The 23,589-nt window shown below is 39.0% G+C and overlaps 2 protein-coding genes across 9 annotated transcripts in view; one reads left to right on the top strand and one right to left on the bottom strand.

Annotated features, from left to right (window-relative positions):
- The window catches only part of LOC145979564 (uncharacterized), a 420,647-nt gene that overhangs the window by 313,767 nt on the left and 83,291 nt on the right, over positions 1-23,589 (bottom strand). The window lies entirely within an intron of this gene.
- Positions 1-23,589, top strand: part of sky (GTPase-activating protein skywalker) — a 116,372-nt gene that overhangs the window by 73,801 nt on the left and 18,982 nt on the right. For 7 of the 8 annotated variants that reach the window (XM_083112280.1, XM_083112278.1, XM_083112277.1 and 4 more), the window contains 6 exons: positions 5,414-5,602; positions 6,976-7,100; positions 9,635-9,745; positions 12,197-12,370; positions 17,430-17,648; positions 19,618-19,704. In XM_083112280.1, coding sequence (XP_082968406.1) covers positions 5,414-5,602; positions 6,976-7,100; positions 9,635-9,745; positions 12,197-12,370; positions 17,430-17,648; positions 19,618-19,704 — 905 coding nt within the window. The remainder of the gene's footprint in view (positions 1-5,413; positions 5,603-6,975; positions 7,101-9,634; positions 9,746-12,196; positions 12,371-17,429; positions 17,649-19,617; positions 19,705-23,589) is intronic. The other variant, XM_083112283.1, reaches the window with a different exon arrangement.

Genomic DNA, 23,589 nt, shown 5'->3' with positions numbered 1-23,589 from the left:
GAATTTTTATGTAAACATTTTGATAAGGCATAACATACATCACATGCCATCATTTCACTAATCCAGTGTATGCTTGTACTTGAATTTTTGGTTACTCGTGCTTTTGCCTCATCATGTGGCTTCATCAGGAGTTAAGGCAAGATTCGTAAAAGTTTAAAATGTGTAAACGGGGCACTAACAGTACACAACTATTCTGTTTTGTGTCACCTCTTTCATAAAGATCTCATATTTTTATTTTGGAATGCAACAAGGCAAGATAGGGACAAGTAAAGCATGGGATCAACTGCCTGTAAAGTGCAGAAAGGAGAGAACTTGGGCCAAATTTAAATGACAAATTAGGATTTGATGTATGAATACTGACACCGTGCCTCTTTCACCTCATTGCCTCCTTCACATATGTAGGCATAAGCAGACCGTTTGAAAAAGCCTTGATGAAATTTCAGTTGGGAAAGAAAAACCCATATACAGGGTGTTTCTAGGCTGATAATACAAACTTTCAGGGATGATGGAGAAGGGCAAATGTATCAATTTGAGATAAGGAACCCTGGTCTGGAACGACTTAGTCGAAAGTTATAAGCGAAAATCGGTGTATGGAGATGGAATATACTTTTATTACCAGCACAAGTTTCACAAGCTGCTACATTCACAACAGTTGTTCAAAGTGGCGTCCCCCAGCTTCACTGCAGGCATGACATCGTCGCACAAAGTTCTGGCATACCTGTTGGAACAACCCAGTGTCGTTCGAACAATGTCACAGGAAGCGAGACTGCAGAGGATCTCCTCGCAAGAATTCTCGCTGCCTGGGTATGCCGAAACTTTGTGTGACGATGTCATGCCTGCAGCGAAGCTGGGGGATGCCACTTTGAACAATTGTTGTGGATGTAGCATCTTGTGAAACTTGTGCAGGTAATAAAAATATTACATCTTCATCCACTGATTTTCGCTTATAACTTTCGACTAAGTCGTTTCCGGATCAGGATTCCTTATCTGAAATTCGTACATGTGCCCTTCTCCATCATCCCTGAAAATTTGTATCATCAGCCTGGAAACACCCTGTATATATATTCCTCCAAACAATTGTGTTCATAACATTTAAGACAAAACTGTTTAGCAACAAGAGTCTGATGTACTTAGTAGTTATTTATAACTTCTCTTTCTGCAAATTTCCAATGCATTACAGAAAACATTAAAACTGCGAACGGAGCGAGCAAGAAAATTTTTAGATCCAAATTTTTGCAAACTGAAAAAAATATTGATTTAATATGGAGCAAAAAAATTCATGGGGCACCATGGCATTCTCTTCTACATTTTTTTTCCATTTAGATCATTTGGCACCAATGGCCAACTCCCACCGCCCCCTAGCTGTGGCTCTGAACTTGACAAGACTGTAAGATAAGTAGACATTCGGAACAAGAAAATTGTACAAAATATATTTTTATTTGTATAAAACTTGATATCAAGGGGAGAAAGTGCCCCTCTGTGTTCCCCTGCAGGTGCTCTTGGCTGTCTGGAAGAAATAATGCAAGAAAGATGTGAAAACTAATTCCATGTTAAGTATCCTTTTGTCCTGCTACTCTTAGATTCAACTAGTCTAATTTAGCTTTCTTTTACCTCAATGTTTGCCCCCCCCCTCTAGAATTGATTTCCATCGAAGGTTCGGGAGGGGAAATGCCCATTGCCCCCTGTGGTTGCACCCCCTTCCCCTGCAGTTGCTTTGAACTTTAATTGGCTTGCAAGTACTTAATCGTGTAATAACGGAGATTAAGTAAATTTCCACTAAATTTCTAGGTGAAAGTACAATACAGGGTTTGTCCGGAAAGTAATAGGACTGATTTTTTTTCGCCGCGACTGTACTTCGGAGCGCGCGCGCACTGACTGTATTCGGTAGAGGGGGTTCCTACCTAACCTACAAGCAGCTAGTCAGTTGTCTCCGAGCACCCGGAGAGTCAGGACAGGCTTTTTCGCGCGACGTGTTTCTGTGAGTGGTGCAAGCCGAAAATGCAGCGTTCGTTAGAGCAGAGGTACGCGATTAAATTCTGTGTGAAACTCGGTAAATCTGCGACAGAGACGTTTGATATGATCAAGCAGACTTACCCAGATGATACTTTAGCAAGAAGTGGTGTGTTTCGGTGGCACAAGGCCTTTTCGGAGGGCCGGGAAGAGGTCGCCGATGAAGACCGTGCTGGAAGACCTTCGACTTCGACGGCGTCTCCTCGCCCAAAAAAGGCAAGAATGAGCAAATCCAAAGTGAAAACGATGCTCATTGTCTTTTTTGACATCAAAGGCATCGTCCACCATGAATTTGTTCCTCCTGGACAAACCGTCAACGCCAAGTTTTATGTGGAAGTGCTCAAGAGACTCAAACGAAGGGTCAATCGGGTCCGACAAGACATCGCAGCCGACTGGAAGTTGCACCACGACAACGCCTCGGCTCACACCACCTTTCTTGTGACCAGCTACCTGACCAAGGCAGGCATCCCAACGCTTCCGCAGCCGGCCTACAGCCCAGATGTGGCCCCCCGGACTTCTTTTTGTTTCCTCGCCTGAAAAGGCCGATGAAAGGCAAGCATTTTGAGACGACAGAGGGGATCCAAGCATCTTGCACCGCGGCTCTAAAGGCTATTCCGGAGAATGCCTTCCGTGACGCCTTCAATGATTGGAAATCGCGCTGGCAGCGCTGTATCGACGCAGAAGGAGACTACTTTGAAAGTTTTTAAAGAATTGTAACGATTGGCTCAATATTTTTTTTTAAATCGACTCAGTCCTATTACTTTCCGGACAAACCCTGTAATGTAGGAGAGACATGGACATTTGGAAGGGGGCAAGGATGGCCACACCTCTCCCTTAGAAATCAAATATCAACATAAAACTATATATTTCACACATACAAGGTTATTTCAAACTCGACATAGTACAGCGAATTTGCAACAAATTGAAAAGTGCCTTATACCATATACTTTCGAGATATTCCACATTTTTTTATTTTGTTGAAAAACTCCCGATTTCAAGATTCAGTATTAAAATAAGAAAAAAGTGGTGATCGAATTCAACTTGTTTTAATTTGTATGTCATGCCAATACGTTGACAATGTTTTATGAACAGTAAAACAATCAAAAGTGCCGAACATTTTCAAAGAACAGGTCAAAACTTACTCCATGTTTAAATTTTCAATGAAGTTGATTACCAAATAACAGCAAATACGAGCTCAAAATATCAATAAGACACTAAGCGTACAAACTACTAGAAAAACTTCCTTGTTTTATCAGCTGTCCGACGACATATTATAATGTTCACAAAAAATTTAAAAATCTGGAAAAAAAAGTTCAATAACAACGGGACAGGTAGAGGGCAACTATGAATTGGAAATTGAAAGAACAATTAAATGGAAGAAAGCTTTTATGTAATAATGGATTTAGTTGACAAGTCTTTCTCAAAATGTTCTCCTCTATGTCGAATACACACCCGAACCCACTTTCTTACTTCTGTTTTAGTTACTCTCGAAGTGAAAGAGCGTCTCATTTCTTCAGTCGCATCGACGATTCCTTGTTGGAGATTTTCCACGGAAAGCACTGGTGTTGCGTAAACTAAGGCCTTCATGTGTCCCCACACATCAAAATCGACAATAGACAAGTCGGGACACCTTCCAGGCCACGGGATTGGCCCTACTGTACAGATCCAACTCCTTGGAAAAAGTTGCATCCAGACACTGCCGTACGGTGACTCCATAGTATTGCCAACTACCACAATCTACATTTTTGTGCACCAAAAGCACAAAGAAACCCTGGAAAAGTTAAACCAACAGGTTCAGAAAGACGTTTTTCTCTGAATTTTTGGATGGGAGTAATTGACAACTACTTGATTGAGCCCTACTTTAAACGGGGAGAATTACAAAGAATTTTTAAGAAATGATCTGACAACATTGCTTGGGAATATCCCTCTCACAACAAGATGACAAATGATATTCCAGAACTACGGCTGTCCAGCGCACTATCGAATCACCGTACGGCAGTGTCTGGATGCAACTTTTTATAGGAGTTGGATCTGTAGAGTAGGGCCAATCCCGTGGCCTGCAAGGAGTCCCGACTTGTCTATTGTCGATTTTGATGTGAGGGTGCACATGAAGCCTTAGTTTAGGCAACACCGGTGCTTTCCGTGGAAAATCTCCAACAAGGAATCGTCGATGCGACTGAAGAAATGCGATGCTCTTTCACTTCGAGAGTAACTAAAACAGAAGTAAGAAAGTGGGTTCGGGTGTGTATTCGACATAGAGGAGAACATTTTGAGAAAGACTTGTCAACTAAATCCATTATTACATAAAAGCTTTCTTCCATTTAATTGTTCTTTCAATTTCCAATTCATAGTTGCCCTCTACCTGTCCCGTTGTTATTGAACTTTTTTTTCCAGATTTTTAAATTTTTTGTGAACATTATAATATGTCGTCGGACAGCTGATAAAACAAGGAAGTTTTTCTAGTAGTTTGTACGCTTAGTGTCTTATTGATATTTTGAGCTCGTATTTGCTGTTATTTGGTAATCAACTTCATTGAAAATTTAAACATGGAGTAAGTTTTGACCTGTTCTTTGAAAATGTTCGGCACTTTTGATTGTTTTACTGTTCATAAAACATTGTCAACGTATTGGCATGACATACAAATTAAAACAAGTTGAATTCGATCACCACTTTTTTCTTATTTTAATACTGAATCTTGAAATCGGGAGTTTTTCAACAAAATAAAAAAATGTGGAATATCTCGAAAGTATATGGTATAAGCCACTTTAGGGTTAAATTTGTTGCAAATTCGCTGTATTATAGTGCCTTCAAAGGAATACGTCGCGTTTGAGGTAACCCTGTATAATTTGATTTATATTAATGGGATAATTTCAAATTGAAGTGGTGTTTTTTTGAGGGGGCAACACTATTATTGGGGTAATATGGCCCATGGAAAAATACCCTGCTTGTCCCTCTGTGGAAAAAATCTATGGACTTCCATGATTGGGGGGGGGGGGGTGGAAATTGCTCCCTTTCCTGGTGGGCATGCCTATGTTCACATATGCTAGTTGCTAAATTGTTTATGTCCTTTTCTTACTTATGTTTGATTTAAATCAAACAACTTTGGTTCTCAATGGTATCAACTTGGCTATAGTTTAAATTATCTTTTACGAAGCTTTCGGACCTAAGTGACAAGCTACAAATGCCAAATGACATGGGCTCCTTCAGTGTAAATAGGCATTAACTGCACATGTGTAGCCTACAGAGGCAACATGCTACATGCTATTGAGAGAACCTCCAGTGGCATGCAAGTAACAAGTGTTGCCTGTCACTTTGTTCTGAAAGCTCACTTAATTGTGCTGTGTAGTCTGATCTCAAGTAGTGTTGTATTCAGCTAACAAACAAAATCTCCTTTTTCCGCTAGATCTTCCAGATAAACCTATTCTGCTGCCACCGTTTGTTGATGGGATGCACTGCTTAACGTACCATCTTGCGAAAGATGGAAGAATAATGGCAGAGAGAGTTGTTGCTGTGTTGGGCTATGCTTATCCGGATATCACATATAGTCCAACAGTCTTCCCTTTAGCCAGTATATTACTTCATTTCATGTCAGGTACGTTTTAGAAAGTTCTTTAATGAGCAAACTACCAATGTTTCAGTATAATCCAGCATCTGAAAGTATTGTTTAACATTTAAAAATCACTACTGGCAAGTACTTTAATTTAATGCAGTCCAAATAACATGAAAATTAAATACAGTAATTCTGTTCTGGAATTGTGTGTAAAAAGTGATCCTCTTTAAAAAAACGTAATGAAGTAATAAGTATATTGTGGACATATATGTAAATATGTGAATTCAGGGAGTGGTTTCGAGACAAATTGAATTGCAAGAAAATATTTTTTTTAGAAATACAAAAAAATTTGGAAAACTCAGGGAAAGTCAAGTGTCTTTTGTACTTCCAACAATTTGCGAATGAAAACAAATTGGAGTGTTTTCTTGAACTAGCTGCTTGACTGGAAATATTCTGTATAAAAATGTTTTTGTAGTTTATTTTTATTCATGTATTTTTAACAATGTTTATAAACTATTCCCTTGAATAGTAAGTGTAGTTTAACCTTTAAAACAGCATGTTAAAGCACTACAGAATGTATGGAAATCCATTTTAAAATTACCTAGAAAAGTGAATTTGTTTTTACCAAAATGAATGGAAACTGCGAGAAATATCGGATTAGTCCATAATTTTAGTAAAATGCCAATGTCATTATCAGCTGCTACCCATAAGAGTACTGATTAATTTGTCCCAGTCATTGTGGTATAGGCTCATAACGAGATGCATGCATATTTCGTTTTTGAGGAAAACATGAAATGTGAAGTAACACATTGTAATGTTAATTTTCCATGTTTCTGAAAGATGTGAGGTGCACTTTTCTACTTTGTTTTGTTACGAAATGAACTGCAAAATGCGAAATAGGCTCTTAAACATGAAATTTAGAGTTTATTAACCGACACATCACTTTCTGATGTTTGAATTATCCTGTGAGTTAAGCAATTCACGGAAAATTGCTTAGTTCTGCTGTAAATATTTGAGAAGCATTTTTTATACAGGAATAAAACATAATACTCTGGTAACTACATAAAATGTACTATCAGAATGGATATGTTTATTTTGTGTACTAAGTCTAGTTTATAATTAATTTTAGGGTATTATTTGCCATTTTAAAACCAAAATATCATTTTATATACTGCTTTCGATCTGATTTTTCACAGCTATCACACAGAAATTTTATTTTACTTACTGCTTTTGAACCTGAAATTTATTCTGTTTTTGCACAGAAATTTGGCTATTTTAATTAATAAAAAATATGTGCCTCTACTCATAACAACTCAGAACATTTAGTGATTTAACTTATCTCTATGTTATTGAAAATAATCTGATAAATCTGCAATAATTTTTCATTGCTAAGTCCGTCCTATTACTATTTGCAGAGGAGGAATGCTACAACTGCCTGACCAATCTAGTAGCAGCCAAAGAGAAGGTGTTTGTTGCTCAGACTAAGCTGGTTCATGAGGTCATGTGGAGAACTTCCATGCAGCTTATAAAGAAGTATGTTGTACGTATCCATTTCTGCCAGGCCTCTTCTGGTATGGGTAAATGTTTACATAAAATTGTGCCTATTTTATGTTTGAAATTTACTTTTTGATTCACAAAATTTGCATCTTTAAAATCATCTAAGAATGAAGACATTATACCTGAGTAGATGTAACATACGAGGGTCGTACCGAAAGTAATGCAAAAGTGGTCATAACCTCTTTATTAACTGATGCAGATCGATCAAATTGCACATGTAGTTGGAGTGACTCTTCCTCTATACAAACCAGCTACTCAACATAGTCTCGAACCCAACTCTCGAATACTCTTTGAAAAAAGTCCGGTGTGCACTGTCCGACATCCACTTCTTCACAGCCACTTTCACTTCGACTGTGTCATCAAATTGTTGTCCCCGAAGACTGTTCTTTATTGGACGAAATAAGTAGAAGTCTGAGGATACCAGATCTGGGCTGTATGGTGGATGGGGGACCACGGACCAGCTCAATTTGCCGATCACCTGATTTGTTGCCAAAGAGGAGACTTCCAATCTTCTCTCCTTCAGCTCGGGTGGCGACTGCCGAGATACGCACTTCGCACACACTTTCTGATACTTTAAGCTTTCCACCATCTTCTGTATGTCATTGTGACCACAGTTCAGTTGTTCCGCAAGCTCACGTATTGTCTGTTTGTGCGAATCAACTCATCCACTCGCTGACGATTCATGTCAGTGGTCGCAGTTGATGGTCTCCCACTGCGCGGTTTGTCTTCAATACTGGTTTCCCCCTTCTGTAAACTTCTTCATCCACCTGTGCACATTGCTCTTGTCAATGGTGTCATCTCTGTACAAATTCTGTAACCTTTTGTGGATGTTGGACACCCTGCACTCCTCCTTCGTCAAGAACTCGGTGACAGCACGTTGCTTCTGCTTGGAATCCATTATTCACCTGCACGGAAGACGACAATTCTGAACCACCTGTCTAGAGGAAGAGTCACTCCAACTACATGTGCAGTTTGAACGATCTACATCAGTTAATACACAGGTTATGACCACTTTTGCATTACTTTCGGTACGGCCCTCGTAAAACATATTAACCTAAGTACATGTAAGTTACTGTGAGTAATAGGAATCTTCTGTTCATACTGTACATACTAAAACATATTTGGATAAATTTTCCACTTTGTATCAACTAAATACAATTATGTACATATTATGAAAATTATCCAGGCCTCCCCAATCGCGTAGTGGTGATGTCTCCTTGTAATGAAGGGGTCCCAGTTTGATACCTGGTGGAAGCACGTAGTGATTTGGATCCCACTTTGAACTTTTGTTTGGTCCCAATTAGCCTATCACACACCATGCTACAAAGCCATGGTTCCCGGGTTCAAATCCCAGCCTAAGCTTGGGTGTTTTTTTTGTGAGTGTCCCTTCATCAGTTGCATCATATCATCACTCATCCTCATCTTAGTCAAAAGTGGCAGAGAAGCAAGGTTAAATAAACCAAATGAATCAGTCTTTCTCTGTGGTGAGTATGTCTACTCATGAAGTAAAGACATGCAAAAAAATTAGCAAATTGAACTTGTATCTCTTTGTCAGATAAGTGAGTATTTGATGCAGAAATGAATTCTTCAATAGTTTGCACAAATTATGCAGCTCTAGCATAGAAAGAAACAGTTATGCAAAAAATAAATAAATGAAAATAAATTATGGACAATTCCATGTGACAGGTGACAGGTGTGTTTCTCCAGTTTCACATGGAATGGCTCTTATGCATTTTTGAAAATCAAAATAAGAGTGTAAGATTGCAACTCTGCATCACACTGAATATATAGTATATACGGTATGCGAGGGATAAGCAGACCAATTTTAAAATTTAATTTTTAAGTCCTTCGTGCTCAACTTTGTTTCCATAATCTTACATTACTTATGTTGCAAGAATTAAAAGAGCACAATATAACTTCATTTGCATCTTTTTAACAAGACATTTTAAATCAATCTTCTTATATAACAAAAAATGAATTGAAATCAACAACTCTAAAAATATTGTTATTCATACAGCATTCTTAGTTTCAATAGTTCCCTGTTAATTTTATAAACATGTGTACAATAAAAATAAATAAATACTGGTTACTTGTGAATGTAAGAGACGGTCACAAGATTTATAGTATTTGTAAATAGGTTTTTCTTGTATGTACGCATTGCTTGCATTGTAGAATTATTTTCCTGTAGTTTACGGTTATTTTAAATTACATAGAGTTAAATGTCTGGGAAGCTTTGTTCATTGCAGAAGAACACTGGAATAAATTAAATAATTTATTTTTGTTTAAAAAATTGCTAACCATTGTTATAACTGTATCTTTAGTCAAAATGAAAATAAATGTCTGACGAAAAATAGTTTTCTTATGCTTGTAATAACCGTAAACTACAGGAAAATAATTTGTAATTAAGGCATTAGTCTAAGTGCAATGCTTTTTTTATGTGTTGATACTCTTATATGACAGTAATGCTTCCATTCATTATTTACTAACGGTTCCTTTCTCCCTTCTAATAATTCACAGAAATCGGCTGCCGTTCATTTGCATCGACATTGTCAAGGATCTTTCAAAGTGGAGCAGATCTACCAAGATTGGTTGTGGTGGATTTTTCAGGGCTTACCATTTAATCATCTTGTAAGTTGTTTCTATCGTGAAGTAGGACATTAATTGTTTAAGGGTAAGAAGGAGCTCAAATGCATGTTGCGAGAGTGTAATTCCACTGAGGGAATGGGAACATGCTGCTTTCATACACTGTTGGTTTGTGCTGCATGCCACTTTGCTGGCTGAATACTGTTATGTCATATGCCCATCTGCACTGACTCTTCAGGAGAACTTATTGAAGTTTGGCATATGTGGATTTTGAATACACTAGAAGATTTGCGCAAATCTGACAAAAAGTGGAGATATGGCAAAGGAGTATTCAGCTGCCGACGTGTCATTCTATTTGGAGTATGCCGTGAAAGAATTTTCATTGAAGCAGTAAGTTGCAAGTAGTATTCAAAATTCACAAAGTGTAACTGCAAGTTTTAATTTGACAACTATCGTAATCTCTTAGGTTTCCATTTTCTTGTAACTAAACAGTTTCCAAACGTGACAGAGCACAAAGTTTTCGCTGATGTTTAGTGGCTGCAACATATTTAGTATGCATTGGCATGCCCTGGATTTTCGAACCGGGGAGGGGGGCTACATATGCTTTTCTTTTGTTTAATAGTCCGCCCTCATTTTGCCTTCCTGCATTTGACGGTCCTTTTTAGGAACACAAGGCTGAAAGAGGGTGGGGGCAGGTTATGACACCCACCAACCCCTTCCTTGGCATGCCAATTTTTGTAGGAAAGGCATATTTGCAGATATTTGCATATATCACTTCACTTGATCAACAAAATTACCCATAATTTGATTCATCCAGTATATTTATAAATAGCCTGCAATTGTGTTAAAAGTAGTGCCATTTTGTTATTATTTTCATGAATATAAATATAATTTGAGATCTGGCTCTCAAAGGGATTGCGCACAGTATAGTTTAACTATTTACCCTAATTGAAAATTGCTCAGAAAGGCAAAGTATACATTTTGTTACTAGCTCGCTCCAAGAATAAATGTTTATTTTCTCACAAACAAAAGCAAATCGGTGTGCCCTTTGTCTAATATTGGTTTTAAGTATTAACTTTCCATGTGTTTCAGTATTTTAGACAGGGAAACCACTGAGACCAGAGAATCGTGACGTACTTACCTTTGAATATTTCACACATGCGAATTTTCATGATTAGCCCAAAGTGACACGAAAGGCAAAGTAAAATAAAACAATGAATCAATTCAACTATCTGACACAAGATCAGTATTTTTAATGGGAGAGAAATTTTTATTTCGTGTGAGAAGTTTAGCAACTCGAAAGGCATTTCTGTTTCCCAGGTATACTCCTTAACCTCTTAAGTGTGGATGGCGTATATATTTACCCTTGCAGTGTCCTGCTGTATTGCAGAAGGCATATATATATATACGCTTTATTTGTTTCAACTATATTCGATTTACTGTGGTGTATATAGTCGCACAGATGTTTGGTGAGATAGTTCTAGCTATAGTAGAAACAAAAAATAATAGCAAGAGAGGAAAGAGATGAAAAAGAAGAAGATGGAAAGAAGAAGAAGAAGGGAAAATTAGTTTTTACCCTTTTTCTCTATTGCTACTATTTTTTGTTTCTACTACAGCAACTATCTCACCAAATGTCTGTTTGACTATATACGCCACAGTAAATCGAATATAGTTGAAACAAACATAAAGCATAAAACATAAAGCCTTCAGCACTACAGCAGCACAATGAGGTATACAGAATCTGACGAAAAAGCCTACATTTTTCCAGCAAAACACTACATTTTCCAGTAGCGACTTGTTCAACAAATTCCACACTTAAGGGGTTAAATATGAGCTTTTTTGATGAAAGTGTACTCAGGTTCAATCACCAATGGGAGCTCCAAAAAGTTTAATGTTGACCCTGGATTGTGAGCTACTTGGTAACAATTGGGAAGCTACTTGAAGCCAGAAAACAGTGGCAATGGGCCTCGATGTGCTGACCACATGTCACCCAACTAAAAACTACCTCAAAAGCTTTAAAGACCAGACAAAGGAAAGAAAAAGCATAATAAAAGATACTTGAAAAGTCTGTCCAAGCTTTTGACTCGATCCGGAGTCATCATCATGGCTGGTTGAGAGACCGTGAGGAAGAAGCAGCTGAAGTTTCAAAGTCTCTACTTTCTGGGTTTGCCGGAATATATCTTGAGCATCTTTTATCATGCTGTTTATATGTTGTGTGTGTTTTTTAACAAGTGCCCAATTACTGCCAACTCTGCAGTGGAACTTCCAATTTTAAGTTCCTGGATTTGACATTTTTCTGTATTTTTTTTTCACCTTGGTCTCTTGCAAGAAGTAAAATTGAGGTTCCATTATATAAAAGCTAAGAAGTAAAGCAGTGTCTATGATACAACACTATTTTTACATGCATATCATGTGAATAGATCTAAGATGATATTGTTAATGACAATTGGTATGATTTGTGTGACTAACAGAAACTAATGATTTATATTGTTCCAGGTTCGCGTTATAGACTGTTATTTGCATGAAGGGAACAAAGTTTTGTATCGAGTTGCGATGGCAATACTCATTCATTTTTACAAACATTCATCAGCACCCAACTCTACGTGGATGCAAGAAATATCATCGAATGGAGTTCACGCTGCACTCAATAAATTTTGTAAACTCATTCCTGTGAGTATTTCATTTTATGTATTAAATGCTATCTATCTTATTTATATATATAAAAATGGATGTATGTGTGTGGGTGTGTATATATGTTTGTTCTGGCATAACTCTTGAACGCCTGGAGCAATATCAACCAAAGTTGGTACACATATCACTTGCAATCTGGAAATAATATTTTGGGGTAAGACACCCGTTGCACCCCTAGGGCTGGGGTGGGAAGGGGTGACATGTAAAAGTAATCGAGAACGACCGATATTAAATTCCACACAAACATCCGTGATTCTATGCAATCCCGCACAATGAGTTTCTCGGGTTGTCTAACATTCAAGCTGTGTTGTGAATGGAATCCATAGTTTTTGTGACACTCCCAATGCAGTTCAGCTTCAAGTTCATCACCTATCGGCATGGGGGTGAGAGCGAGTGAACAACAAAATGCCACGAATGACCTAGATTAGTGTCGAATCCATAGTTTTCGGAGTCTCTAAGCTAATTGGTGACATTCACGATCACATTTAAAATTAGTTACATTTTACACTATAGTTAGAATTCAATATTTTCCTGTCTAATACAAGATTGGGATAAATAAATACCCTGGGCAATGCCGGGTAATCAGCTACTTTAGTATACCAGGTGTATAAGCTTAAATCTGCTGTTTGCTCATAGATGGCGTTAGTGAGTGTATGAAGCTACCATAGGCACGCCATACCTAGTGTTTGTATGAGTTGGACATCTGCCAACACAAATCAGTGCACATTGCCACCATGTGCAGACAACAACAGACAGTGTTCCTGTGGTAAGCATGTCTAGTTTTGTGCCAGAAAAAGAGCATATGCGGGAAGCTCTGCTTTTCTGCTTCCATTTGAAGAAATTGGCTGCCGAATCGCATCAAATGCTTGTGGAGGCCTATGGTGACAGTGCTGTATCGGAAACAACGTGCAGGGATTGGTTTCGTGGGTTCAAAGACGGCAATTTTGACCTGAGGGACAAGAAGTGTGAAAATCGGCCCAGGAAGTTTGAGGACCATCAATTGCAGGCTCTTTTGGACGAGGACGATACCCAAACGCAAAAGATGCTTGCCGAGCAATTGGGTCTCACTCAAGCAGCCATTTCCATGCGTCTACGTGCCATGGGAAAGGTTCAAAAGATCGGAAAATGGGTGCTGCATGAATTGACAGATCGGCAGCTGGAGAGACTCCAAAACACATGCGAAATCTTGCTTGCCAGACATAAAAGAAAGTCTTTCCTGCATCGGATTGTGACTGGCGATGAAAAGTGGATATATTTTGAGAATCCTAAACACAAGAAATCATGGGTTCATCCCGGCCAACCATCAACATATTCCTCGAGACCAAATCGCTTCAGCCGGAAGACGATGCTGTGTGTTTGGTGGGATCAACAGGGTATCATCTACTTTGAGCTGTTGAAATCTGGTGAAACTGTCCCTGCCCACGGCTACCACCAACAACTGATGAAATTGCACCGTGCTCTGTGTGACAAAAGGCCGGATTATCAACAAAGACATGGCAAGCTGATTTTCCTCCACGACAACGCCCCACAGCACACGTCAAGACTGGTCCAAAACTACTTGGAGACACGCAACTGGGAGGTGCTACCCCATCCCGCCTATTCACAAGACCTGGGCCCTTCCGACTACCATCTGTTTTCGTCGATGGGCCACGTCGTCGCTGAGCAGCACTTCGATTCATATGCAGATGTCCGAAAATGGCTTGATGAGTGGTTTGCCTCGAAAGAGAATTACTTTTTTTGGCGTGGTATCCAAAAATTGCCCGAGAGGTGGGCAAAATGTGTAAATGATTATCAACAAAGACATGGCAAGCTGATTTTCCTCCATGACAACGCCCCACAGCACACGTCAAGACTGGTCCAAAACTACTTCAAAACTACGTCGCTGAGCAGCACTTCGATTCATATGCAGATGTCCGAAAATGGCTTGATGAGTGGTTTGCCTCGAAAGAGAATTACTTTTTTTGGCGTGGTATCCAAAAATTGCCCGAGAGGTGGGCAAAATGTGTATCTCGCGAGGGCAAGTACTTTGAATAAATTTCTTGTTGCTTTCTATGACCAAACCATTTTTTTTTCTAACTACAAAACAGCAGATTTAAGCTTATACACCTGGTATGTAATAAGATCATGCATTTTTCTCATTACGTATTGCATGTACTGAAATTATAACATGTCTGAACACTTCATGATTAAGGGTTTCCAGGTTTTACTTCAAACATATTTTTGAAAATTTCATGGAATGTCTAAATTTGAGGTTTATTATTTTCAAAATATATTAGGCAATGTATTGAGTTAAGGAATTAGAATGTGTTTTATTTCCAGCAGGATGAAGCATCTCTTCTGATGAAAATCTGCTGGTGAGATTGATTGGATTACACTAAATATACCCTACATTCACAAGATCAAACACAATTGAATTTTTTAGATGATATTTGTGTCACACCTCTAACAAAAAAAGGTGCTGATTTGAAAGAAGCTATAGAATGAAAATGCACCCTAACGAGAAACAATGCTCGTAATTCCATTACGTTATCAGCATTGCCTGAACCAGAATGCCCATCAAATTGTCAATTTAAGATCATAAAACTTATATGTATTGTAATAAACATTTACTTTATAATTGTACAAAGTGTGTGTATTTCTTGGGGACATCATTTATATGTTTCATGTCAATATGTTAAAGTCCGCCTGGCTAAAGAATGGACTTGAGGAAACCCAGACTTTCTGCATCCAGCTCAAGGGGAGAAAAGTGGTGTTGCTACCGGTTGCTACATGCCTGATTTGTCTAGTCGTACACGACACCTCTTCCTGTTAACATACCCCCTTCACTCGCATTTCAGGGAGAGGCAGGGAATCAGGAGACCTATATGCTTGCTGAGCTGCGGCAACCATTAAGAACCGCTATGCTTGCCCTGGTTGCATTTCGAAAACTACTCGAAACGAAAAATTTGGCAATGCATCACCACGGCAACTGGACAAAGCCGATTGGTTCAGCGGTTCATTTGGCTTTTTTTGGCTTTCGACAGAAAAGATAAAAATAGAATTTCCAAGTCCATTCTCTGGCCGGAACAACTGTAGTCCATGTGTTGTCAGTTATTAAAATCCAAGAACCATCTCCTGGAAATATTAGTTTACAGTTTTGTAGGTGAAATCAATGAATCCTTGTATCTCATGAACCATGTTAACCCTTCATTGGTTGCACCTGGAAAAGTAACACGATCGGTCATACTGTATCTGTGAGATACAAGTACAGCTTTACTAACATATTCATGATTACTTTTTAATTTTCACCTTGTATTCTAGTCCTACATATAATGCTTCTTAACCTTGACTCGGGCGAGGGGGTCAGAAAGGAGCCCCGAGGCCCTTTTGGTGCGAATTTTGAATTCGTACACTTATTTCACAAAACATGTTATAACTCGTAGACTATTTGACCAATGTGCTTCGGGTAACTTTTGTTTTGCAGCTAAAACATCAGGGCATGCAACCGTGCAGAAATCGAAATGCCAAAGCCAATAAGAGGGGTTGGGTGGGCCACGGACCCCAACTTTCTTGAAAAAAATCATAAAAATGGGGAGTTTGTTTCACATATTCGATAATGTAATGCACCCAGGAACATGAAATGACTTTCATTCGGTTGAGAAAGGACCATTCTTTTAAAATAAGGCTAAAGTGTGGGTCCCCTTCTCAAAATAGCAGGGGGAAAAGGGGGGCAAACTCCCCATTTTTATGATTTTTTCATTGAAAGTTGGAGGCCGTGGCCACCCAACCCCTCTTATTGGCTTTGGCATTTTGATTTCTGCACGGTTGCATGCCATGATGTTTTAGCTGCAAAACAAAAGTTACCCGAAGTAGATTGGTCAAATAGTCTACGAGTTATAACATTTTTTGTCAAATAAAAGGTAAAAAAGGTAAAGTTCTCCCCTGTGCTTAGCACTACGCCATGAAGGCATATAGGGGGTGTGGGGGTAATGCCCCACACTTTCTTGATCCGGTCATGAGTGGGGGTGATGTGATCAGCATCACGCCCCTGACTGCCTTTACCCCCCAGGTACCCATGTCATTCGACGCTGGGTGGGTGCTGGGGCTGCTTCCAACGTTAGAAAAGTTCCCAGATTTGAAGCGGCCGGGGATCGAACCCGGGACCTTGAGCATGGTAGTCAGACGTGTTATCAACTGAGCCACCGCGTCAAAATAAGTGTACGAATTTAAAATTTGTGCCAGCTTCCATACGTAACTTTGGAGTCGGTGAGGGCGGGGGTGCATCCACATGATGTGGCAAAGCTTCGTTTAACCCACTGTAAGTGTTTCCGACCTACCAGGAAAGTATAAAGATAATAAAAAAACAGGAATTTTGTAATCAGCTGCATGATCGAAAAATCGACCAAAATATAAGTAGCACCTCATACTCGATGATCGAAAAATCAACCAAAATATGAGTGAAGGTTAAGCGCCGTAAAACCTTAAAAACATTTTTTTACCACTACATATGGTATTTATTGTCATCTTACGAACATTTATTTATGTGTGTCACTCTGCCGTTCATCACATTCTAGTCCAGTCTCTGAATTACCTTCTCTTACCTTTGTATTATGACAATTGCCGACAGACTCGTCATATCATATTCATCACATTCATCATCACTGCTGCAGAGCATGGAACAAGCGAATTCAGTATTTTTTCAGATCCTAACGGTTCTTTTTATAAACGGACTGTGATACCATTAACAGATACAAACGGACTGTGATACCATTAACAGATACAAACAGTCTATAAGCCCAGACATGAAGGGGCACCAGGCAGAGACTGTGGTCACCTGTATTCAGACAAAGAGGAAAGAAGCAAGTCAGAAGCTTAGAACTGCACACCTAATCGTTTCCAAGAAAATGAACAATTTTAGTTGCATGCATCTCAGAGATATGGCACAAGCGATGCTGTGGAGGTTTAACTGAAAATAACTGAAATATTCATTCTAAAGTTACACAGACTATAGGGGAAGGTTTATTTTTGCAAGCATTATTCATTGTTTGTTTTATTGCAGATAACACCAACGAAGCTTCTTCGCACTGCTTTTGCTGTTCGTGCATTTAGTTCCAGTCACGTGGCCCGTGTGTTCCTTAAGAACGAGATGCTTTTAAAGAGTAAACCAGTTGTTAGTGTTTCTCGGCAGTTGGTTCGTTCAAGATCAACCGAAAACCTCCCCGACAGCCAGTCACAAGTTAATATACGAATGATGTCCCACACACTCACAATCCGAGAGGTAAGTGTTTTCTAGAGCCCTTGACTTTACTGTATTCTAAGTAACTGCAACAAAAGTTCATAAATGTATATCCATTATATGATGATAGTTTAATAGGATACATAGATTTCAGTGTGGGGAAGGCTTTGTTCATCAGAAGAAATTAAATACGAGGGTCATCCAAGAAGTTCTTACCTTCACCATGATGTAGATGTGGTAGCGCTCTGAAATTTTACACAGTTGTAGGTTGGTATCTCAATAAGAATAATTTCCAATTTATATCATTACACGTCCTTTTGAACTAAAGTTAGAGCCATAAGAGTAGGAGATGGCAGCATGTTGGACAAAATTGAGTATCGATCTGTGATGAGGTTCCTGCATCTGTAAGAGAAACCTGCACATACTATCCATGACAGCTGTGTTTGGTGAGCAATGTCTATCATATGACACTGTTAAACAGTAGAGGAGAGGATTCAAATGTGGGTGCAGAAGTCTACAAGATGACCCAAAAGTAGGATGCCCATCCACAACCACAAAACCAAGCATGGTGACACAAGTGGGGCAGCTTGTGCTTCAAAATGGATATGTGATGGTTAATTTCTTAGGGAGGAAGTTGAACATTAGTAGATGTCATTGTACAACATATTGCATGACATCTTGCATATGAGAAAGGTGGCTGCAAGATGGGTTCCAAGGTTGTTGGCACCTTTCCAAAAGCAGCAGTGTCTGAAATATTCTTTGACCTATGCGGCAAAGATATGGGTGGATTTTTGAAACAGACTAGTGGATGAAACTTGGGTATATCTATTTTATCCCGAAACAAAAGAATGGAGCAAGACATGGAAACCTTTCTCATCACCCACCCTAAAAAAGCTAAGGTGCAAGGATCATCCATCAAAGTCACGTTGTCTGTGTTTTGGGATCACAAAGTTGTGTGACAGATTACTTGCAAAAAGTAACAACAGGAGCATACTACAGGGACCTGCTGAAAAAGTTATGGCATGCTCTCAAGTAAAAAGACCAGGTTTCCTATCAAAAGGTGTGTTGCTATTAGTTGAAAATGCAGTTGCACACCATGTTTCAGACACAGTCACTTTCGTTTGTCGTTGCGGCTATGAACCTTTACACCTTCCACTGTGTTCACCCAGCCGGACATCATCCGATTTCTACCTCTTCCCAAAACCACTTACGGCAAAGATGTTTCAACAATGATGGCGAGGTCATTACTGAAGTGGGTAATTGGCTCGACACAAATTCAGCAGACTTGTATGAAGCTGGAGTTAAAGGACTGTTCCATAGTGATGAGAAGAGTGTGGCCATAGGAGTCAGATATGTGGAGAAGGAAGAGTTGGTGGACGAAATTTCAGCTGCGTAGCACGTCCGGATCGTATTCAGGGTAAGAACTTTTTGACCTCCCCTCGTAATTGCAATGTAAACTCAGTGTGGAGTTTTCTTTTTCGCAGGTGTGATAACCAACCACTTTAGAAAATTAATTCAACCAAAAAGATCAAGAAACTTTGTAGAGAAGAAAATTATTTTGAATTACCTGATAATCTTTAGGGTTTATAATTGAAGTTCAACAAGATTCTCACTTGATAACTTTGAACATTTATTAAAAATAAAAATTGTTCCTTATTTCTCTATTAATGCAGTTGTTAGGCTCCAACAATAATGATAGCTTATATGGTAAAACATTAGTGACAATATTCATTGTATAACTCTTTGTTTTGTGTAAAATTTATTCCTAGTATAAGTGAAACATTGATCAAATTACAAATAAGTATCCAGGAAGGGAACATGTGTTCTGAAATTTTACATCAAAAGAAACTGTCTTTACTTGCTTGTAAAAATTGTAAATTAAAGTAATAATAGAAGAATTATTACTTCCACGGTGAAACCCTTATATCACTGCCTCTAAAACATGTAATTTATGGTTGATGTTTTTATATATTTCTGAAAATGTCTGATTCTTATCTTGTGCTGCCTAAAGGGAGCAAGTTCACCAGGGATTCGTGGTCCCTCCATGGGTGCTTATCCCATACAAAATGTAAAGTCTCAAATACTTGAGCAGGACCAAGTAAGTATCCATAACGTCTAATAGAAAAATCATGCATGATACTCTCTTGCTACAAATTTCTTTCATATGGAATGTTGGCATTTGTAATGAGTGCATCTTGTACACATGTAAGCAACTGTCATGGCCTAACCTGTTGAAATTGCACAAACAATATCTTCATCCTGTATTTCTTGAATGATCAGGCCTCATTGTGCACCTTATACAATAACAAGGCTGAGGATTTCAATGTTGCCACTAAACGTCTCAGGTTTGAGTCTTTGCGAGTGATTAATTCCATCTAATCATCACTCATCATCATGACTAGCCAAAAATGCCTGACAAGTGATGCTAAATAACAAAAGTATATATATACAACACTGCCACGCAGGAGACCTGGGTTCAATTCCAAGGGTACATGATCTAAATTTTTCCAGCCTTGTCCCCACATAAAGCAGCTCTGGGGCTCACCTAGCTTCAAATCAATGGGTACCTGGGGGTTAAAGGCAGCAAGAGCATGGTGCCGATGACATCACTTCCAAAATGGCCGAGATCGAGAGTGTGTGGGGCCATCACCACACATCCCCTAAATGTGCCTTTATGGCACGGTGCATGGGAAACTTTACCATACACATGCATCCTCCTTCGTGGCTGTGCGGTCTAGACACCTTGCTTTGGACTGCGACTGCAGGACGGCATGGGTTCGATCCCAGGTTCAATCTTGGGAAATTTCGACCTGTGTATAGGGCCGGTGGCAACCCACCATCGTGAGGAAATTGGGGAGCTTCGAGTAAGCGTAATCCAGTCACGGAGACCTACTACAATGGCTGGGGGTACGTCGGGCTGACCCCCCGACTATTCCAATACTGGTTGAAGATCTCCACGTTAGAGGTGATGAAGGAAAGCGTGGGAGGGAGACCGGCAGTCTGTAGGTAAGCCAAGGCCCTTCATGGGCTGTAGCGCAAAGGATTATTATTATTATTATTATTACCATACACATGGAATACACACTCTATGCAAATGCATACTTAAAAAAATTATTTGACCAGAATTTTGTTTCAAAATATTCAAGAATTACATCAGAATATAAATACCTGTTACGTAATAACAAAATGCAGTTTTTCAAACAATATCTGTGCATAATAAATGGACACCGTGAATTTTGCATAACTTCCAGAATAGTTAGACACTGTGAAAGTGTTGTGCGGCATTTTTGTTGACTCCATGAAAGACTAAAATACTTATCGGTTGGTATCGGGTAATAAAATTCAATCGATACTTTACTCCAGATCAGTCACGCCTGGAACCCATTCCTCCTCCCACACCAGCCAATGAGAACGCCAGGATCCAGAGAGAGCCAATAGGAAGACAGAATCCAAACTCCGCCACATTATAGTCATGTATTTTAACCTACACTGATCTCCGTTTCTACATTCCCTGAAGATGAGAGCAATGTATGCCCTCGAAACATTGGAAGCCAACTCCAATTTAACCTGGCTCGTAACCCAAGAACACTTGTTCAAATCACATCGCCAGGAAAGCTACAATTCCCACATTTATGTTGCATATTTTGTCAATTTTGACCAGAAATGCATGTTTTGCATGCAAGGTGTATATTTTACAGAATTTGTCAGGATGTTGCCAGATGTAAGATTTTCCATATTGGAAATTAGTTTTCACGATGTTAATGCTAGCAAGATGACCGAATCACCCTCACTTCACGGGAGGAGAAGAATGAATATTGCAGGCTGAGAAGGAGAATCTTATTCTGGATGTTTGTTGTTATTTAGTTGTGATATTTTTCTTTGGCTTTAAGATGACTAAAAGAAAACAGTTCTTAGAGTTTGGATATACAAAAGTGGAATCTTTGAAGTTAAGGCACTAGTAAAGTAAAGTAGTAGGTGGGGGGGGGGGGTATGAGGGTGCCATCAGTTTGATTAACACTTAAATATGATTTTACATGTGATACTTGGGGTGAAAATTTATTTAAAATGTTTTTCCTTGTCTTTGGGAAGAGGGAGGATATGAAATTTACTCCAGTTTCATCAGCAGGGTGGCTACTCACCTGGAATTCCTTGAATTCCGGGAATTATACGTGAATTCTGCATGAATTTTCTCCTTAGATGTGAAAAATTGCAAGTTTTATTAATCCAAATCCCATTGAATTTTTAAATATAATTAATAGGCCTCGGAAGTTGAGGAAAAATCCTTTTTTTCCTAGTGTTCGAAGATGAGACCCAACGTAATATATGTTCAGTTTAGGTCATTTTAGGCAAGAAAAAGGTGGGCTTTATTTGTCCTTTTTTGCCTTTTTCTGCAATTTTTGGCATATTGGTCCTTTTTTTTAACCTATTTTTAGGTCTTAACGGCTTTTTTCGACTACGTTTTTACTGCCCATTCTCAATTCGAATGATCATCAGTTCATCACCTCTTAAACACCCTTTCTGTAGTAAAGAAATTTAAAAAAAAAATGATAGAAATAAATATATTTGAACGATCCCTGAAACGAGAGAAAAACATTTTTGGACGACTGAAGCAGGTACGGTACAGTCACGGACACTGCCGGCTTGTAACGATTCCATTGAAAGTCAATATATTCATTACAAGCCGGCAGTGTCCTTGACTGTACAAGGTCCTTTAACCGTAACTTGTCTGGAAGGTCGCGCTGTAAGTGGCAACTTTATCTTGTTTTGAAGCTTTCAGCACAGTGTATACGACCAGACAGCACGCGCCTCCAAAGATCTCAAGTCAGATAAGGAGGTGCCGTGCAGAGGGAGGGGGTGGGGAGGTTAAAACTGAAGTTATTAATTAATTTGGATCACATTTATACATCCTTTTTCCGTTTTTATGTCCTTTTTTATATTTTTAGGTCTTTTTATAGGTCTTTTTCTGGCAATTTATAGGTCTTCAACTTCCGAGCCCTAGTAATTAATAATGCCCTAAGGCAAGCAGTGGCAAAGCGTGCTTTCTCTGGAAGGGTAGGCACAGGATGGAGCAGGGATTGGGGGGGGGGGGGGGGAGCTGTGATTTTTTTTTTAAAAGTAGTATGTTAAAATATAGCCCCTAGAAAATAGAAGATAACACATTACCTGAATCTTGTCTACTGCTGTTCGAAAAAGTCGGGATAGGGATTGTAAAGGATAATGTAGTGATTAACGCTCTCGCCTTATAATCAAGAAGTAGAAGGTTCGATTCCCCGTGGAGGCATTGGTTCAGATTCTACTTTAATCTAATCTCGATTAGATATCTGAAAATAAAGGTGCTTCTGTCTCGAAGGTCAGAAAACAGTGACGATGGGACTTGATGTTCTGACCACAAGTCACCCAAAGAAAAAGCCGTTTTGTCAGGCCTTAGCCTGTTACATTTGTTACATTAAAGCTGCTTGTAAAAATTATTTGCTACTTCAATAACAGTATTGTAAATGTTTCTCGCATTAAAGAAATGGATCACTTGACCGTCACTTAGTATTTATTTCTTTTTAATGCCGACCTCCGCGGTGGATTGGTTATAACAGCGACAGCGTGCTACGAAAAGGGGCTCAGGTTCGAATCCCTGCCTGGGCATGGGTGTTGTTTGTGAGTGTCTCTTCGTCAATGTCATCATATTATCGCTCATTCTCATCTTCCCAATTAGCCAAAAATGGCAGAAAGCCAAGTAAAATAAACTAAATCCATCATTCAATTATTTCTTTTTAAATCTTTTATGCATATAATTCTTCTTCAACACTCGACTTTTTTTAAAAATTATAATACGATTTAGAAAATGATGAAATTCTAAATGAGAACACGGACACCTTTCTGTGTCCAGACCAGAAAATTTCAGTAAAATGGATATTCTCAATACGTTTGCACTGTACTTTGCCCCCTTTTAAAAGTAGCACGTTTTCAGTTATGTCACTAATATCCATTT

The sequence above is a fragment of the Lepisma saccharinum genome, chromosome 26, assembly GCF_977018435.1.
Source record: "Lepisma saccharinum chromosome 26, izLepSacc3.1, whole genome shotgun sequence".
NCBI lineage: Eukaryota > Metazoa > Arthropoda > Insecta > Zygentoma > Lepismatidae > Lepisma > Lepisma saccharinum.
Note: the sequence above shows the minus strand (reverse complement) of the source record. Positions and strands in the feature narration are given on the sequence as shown.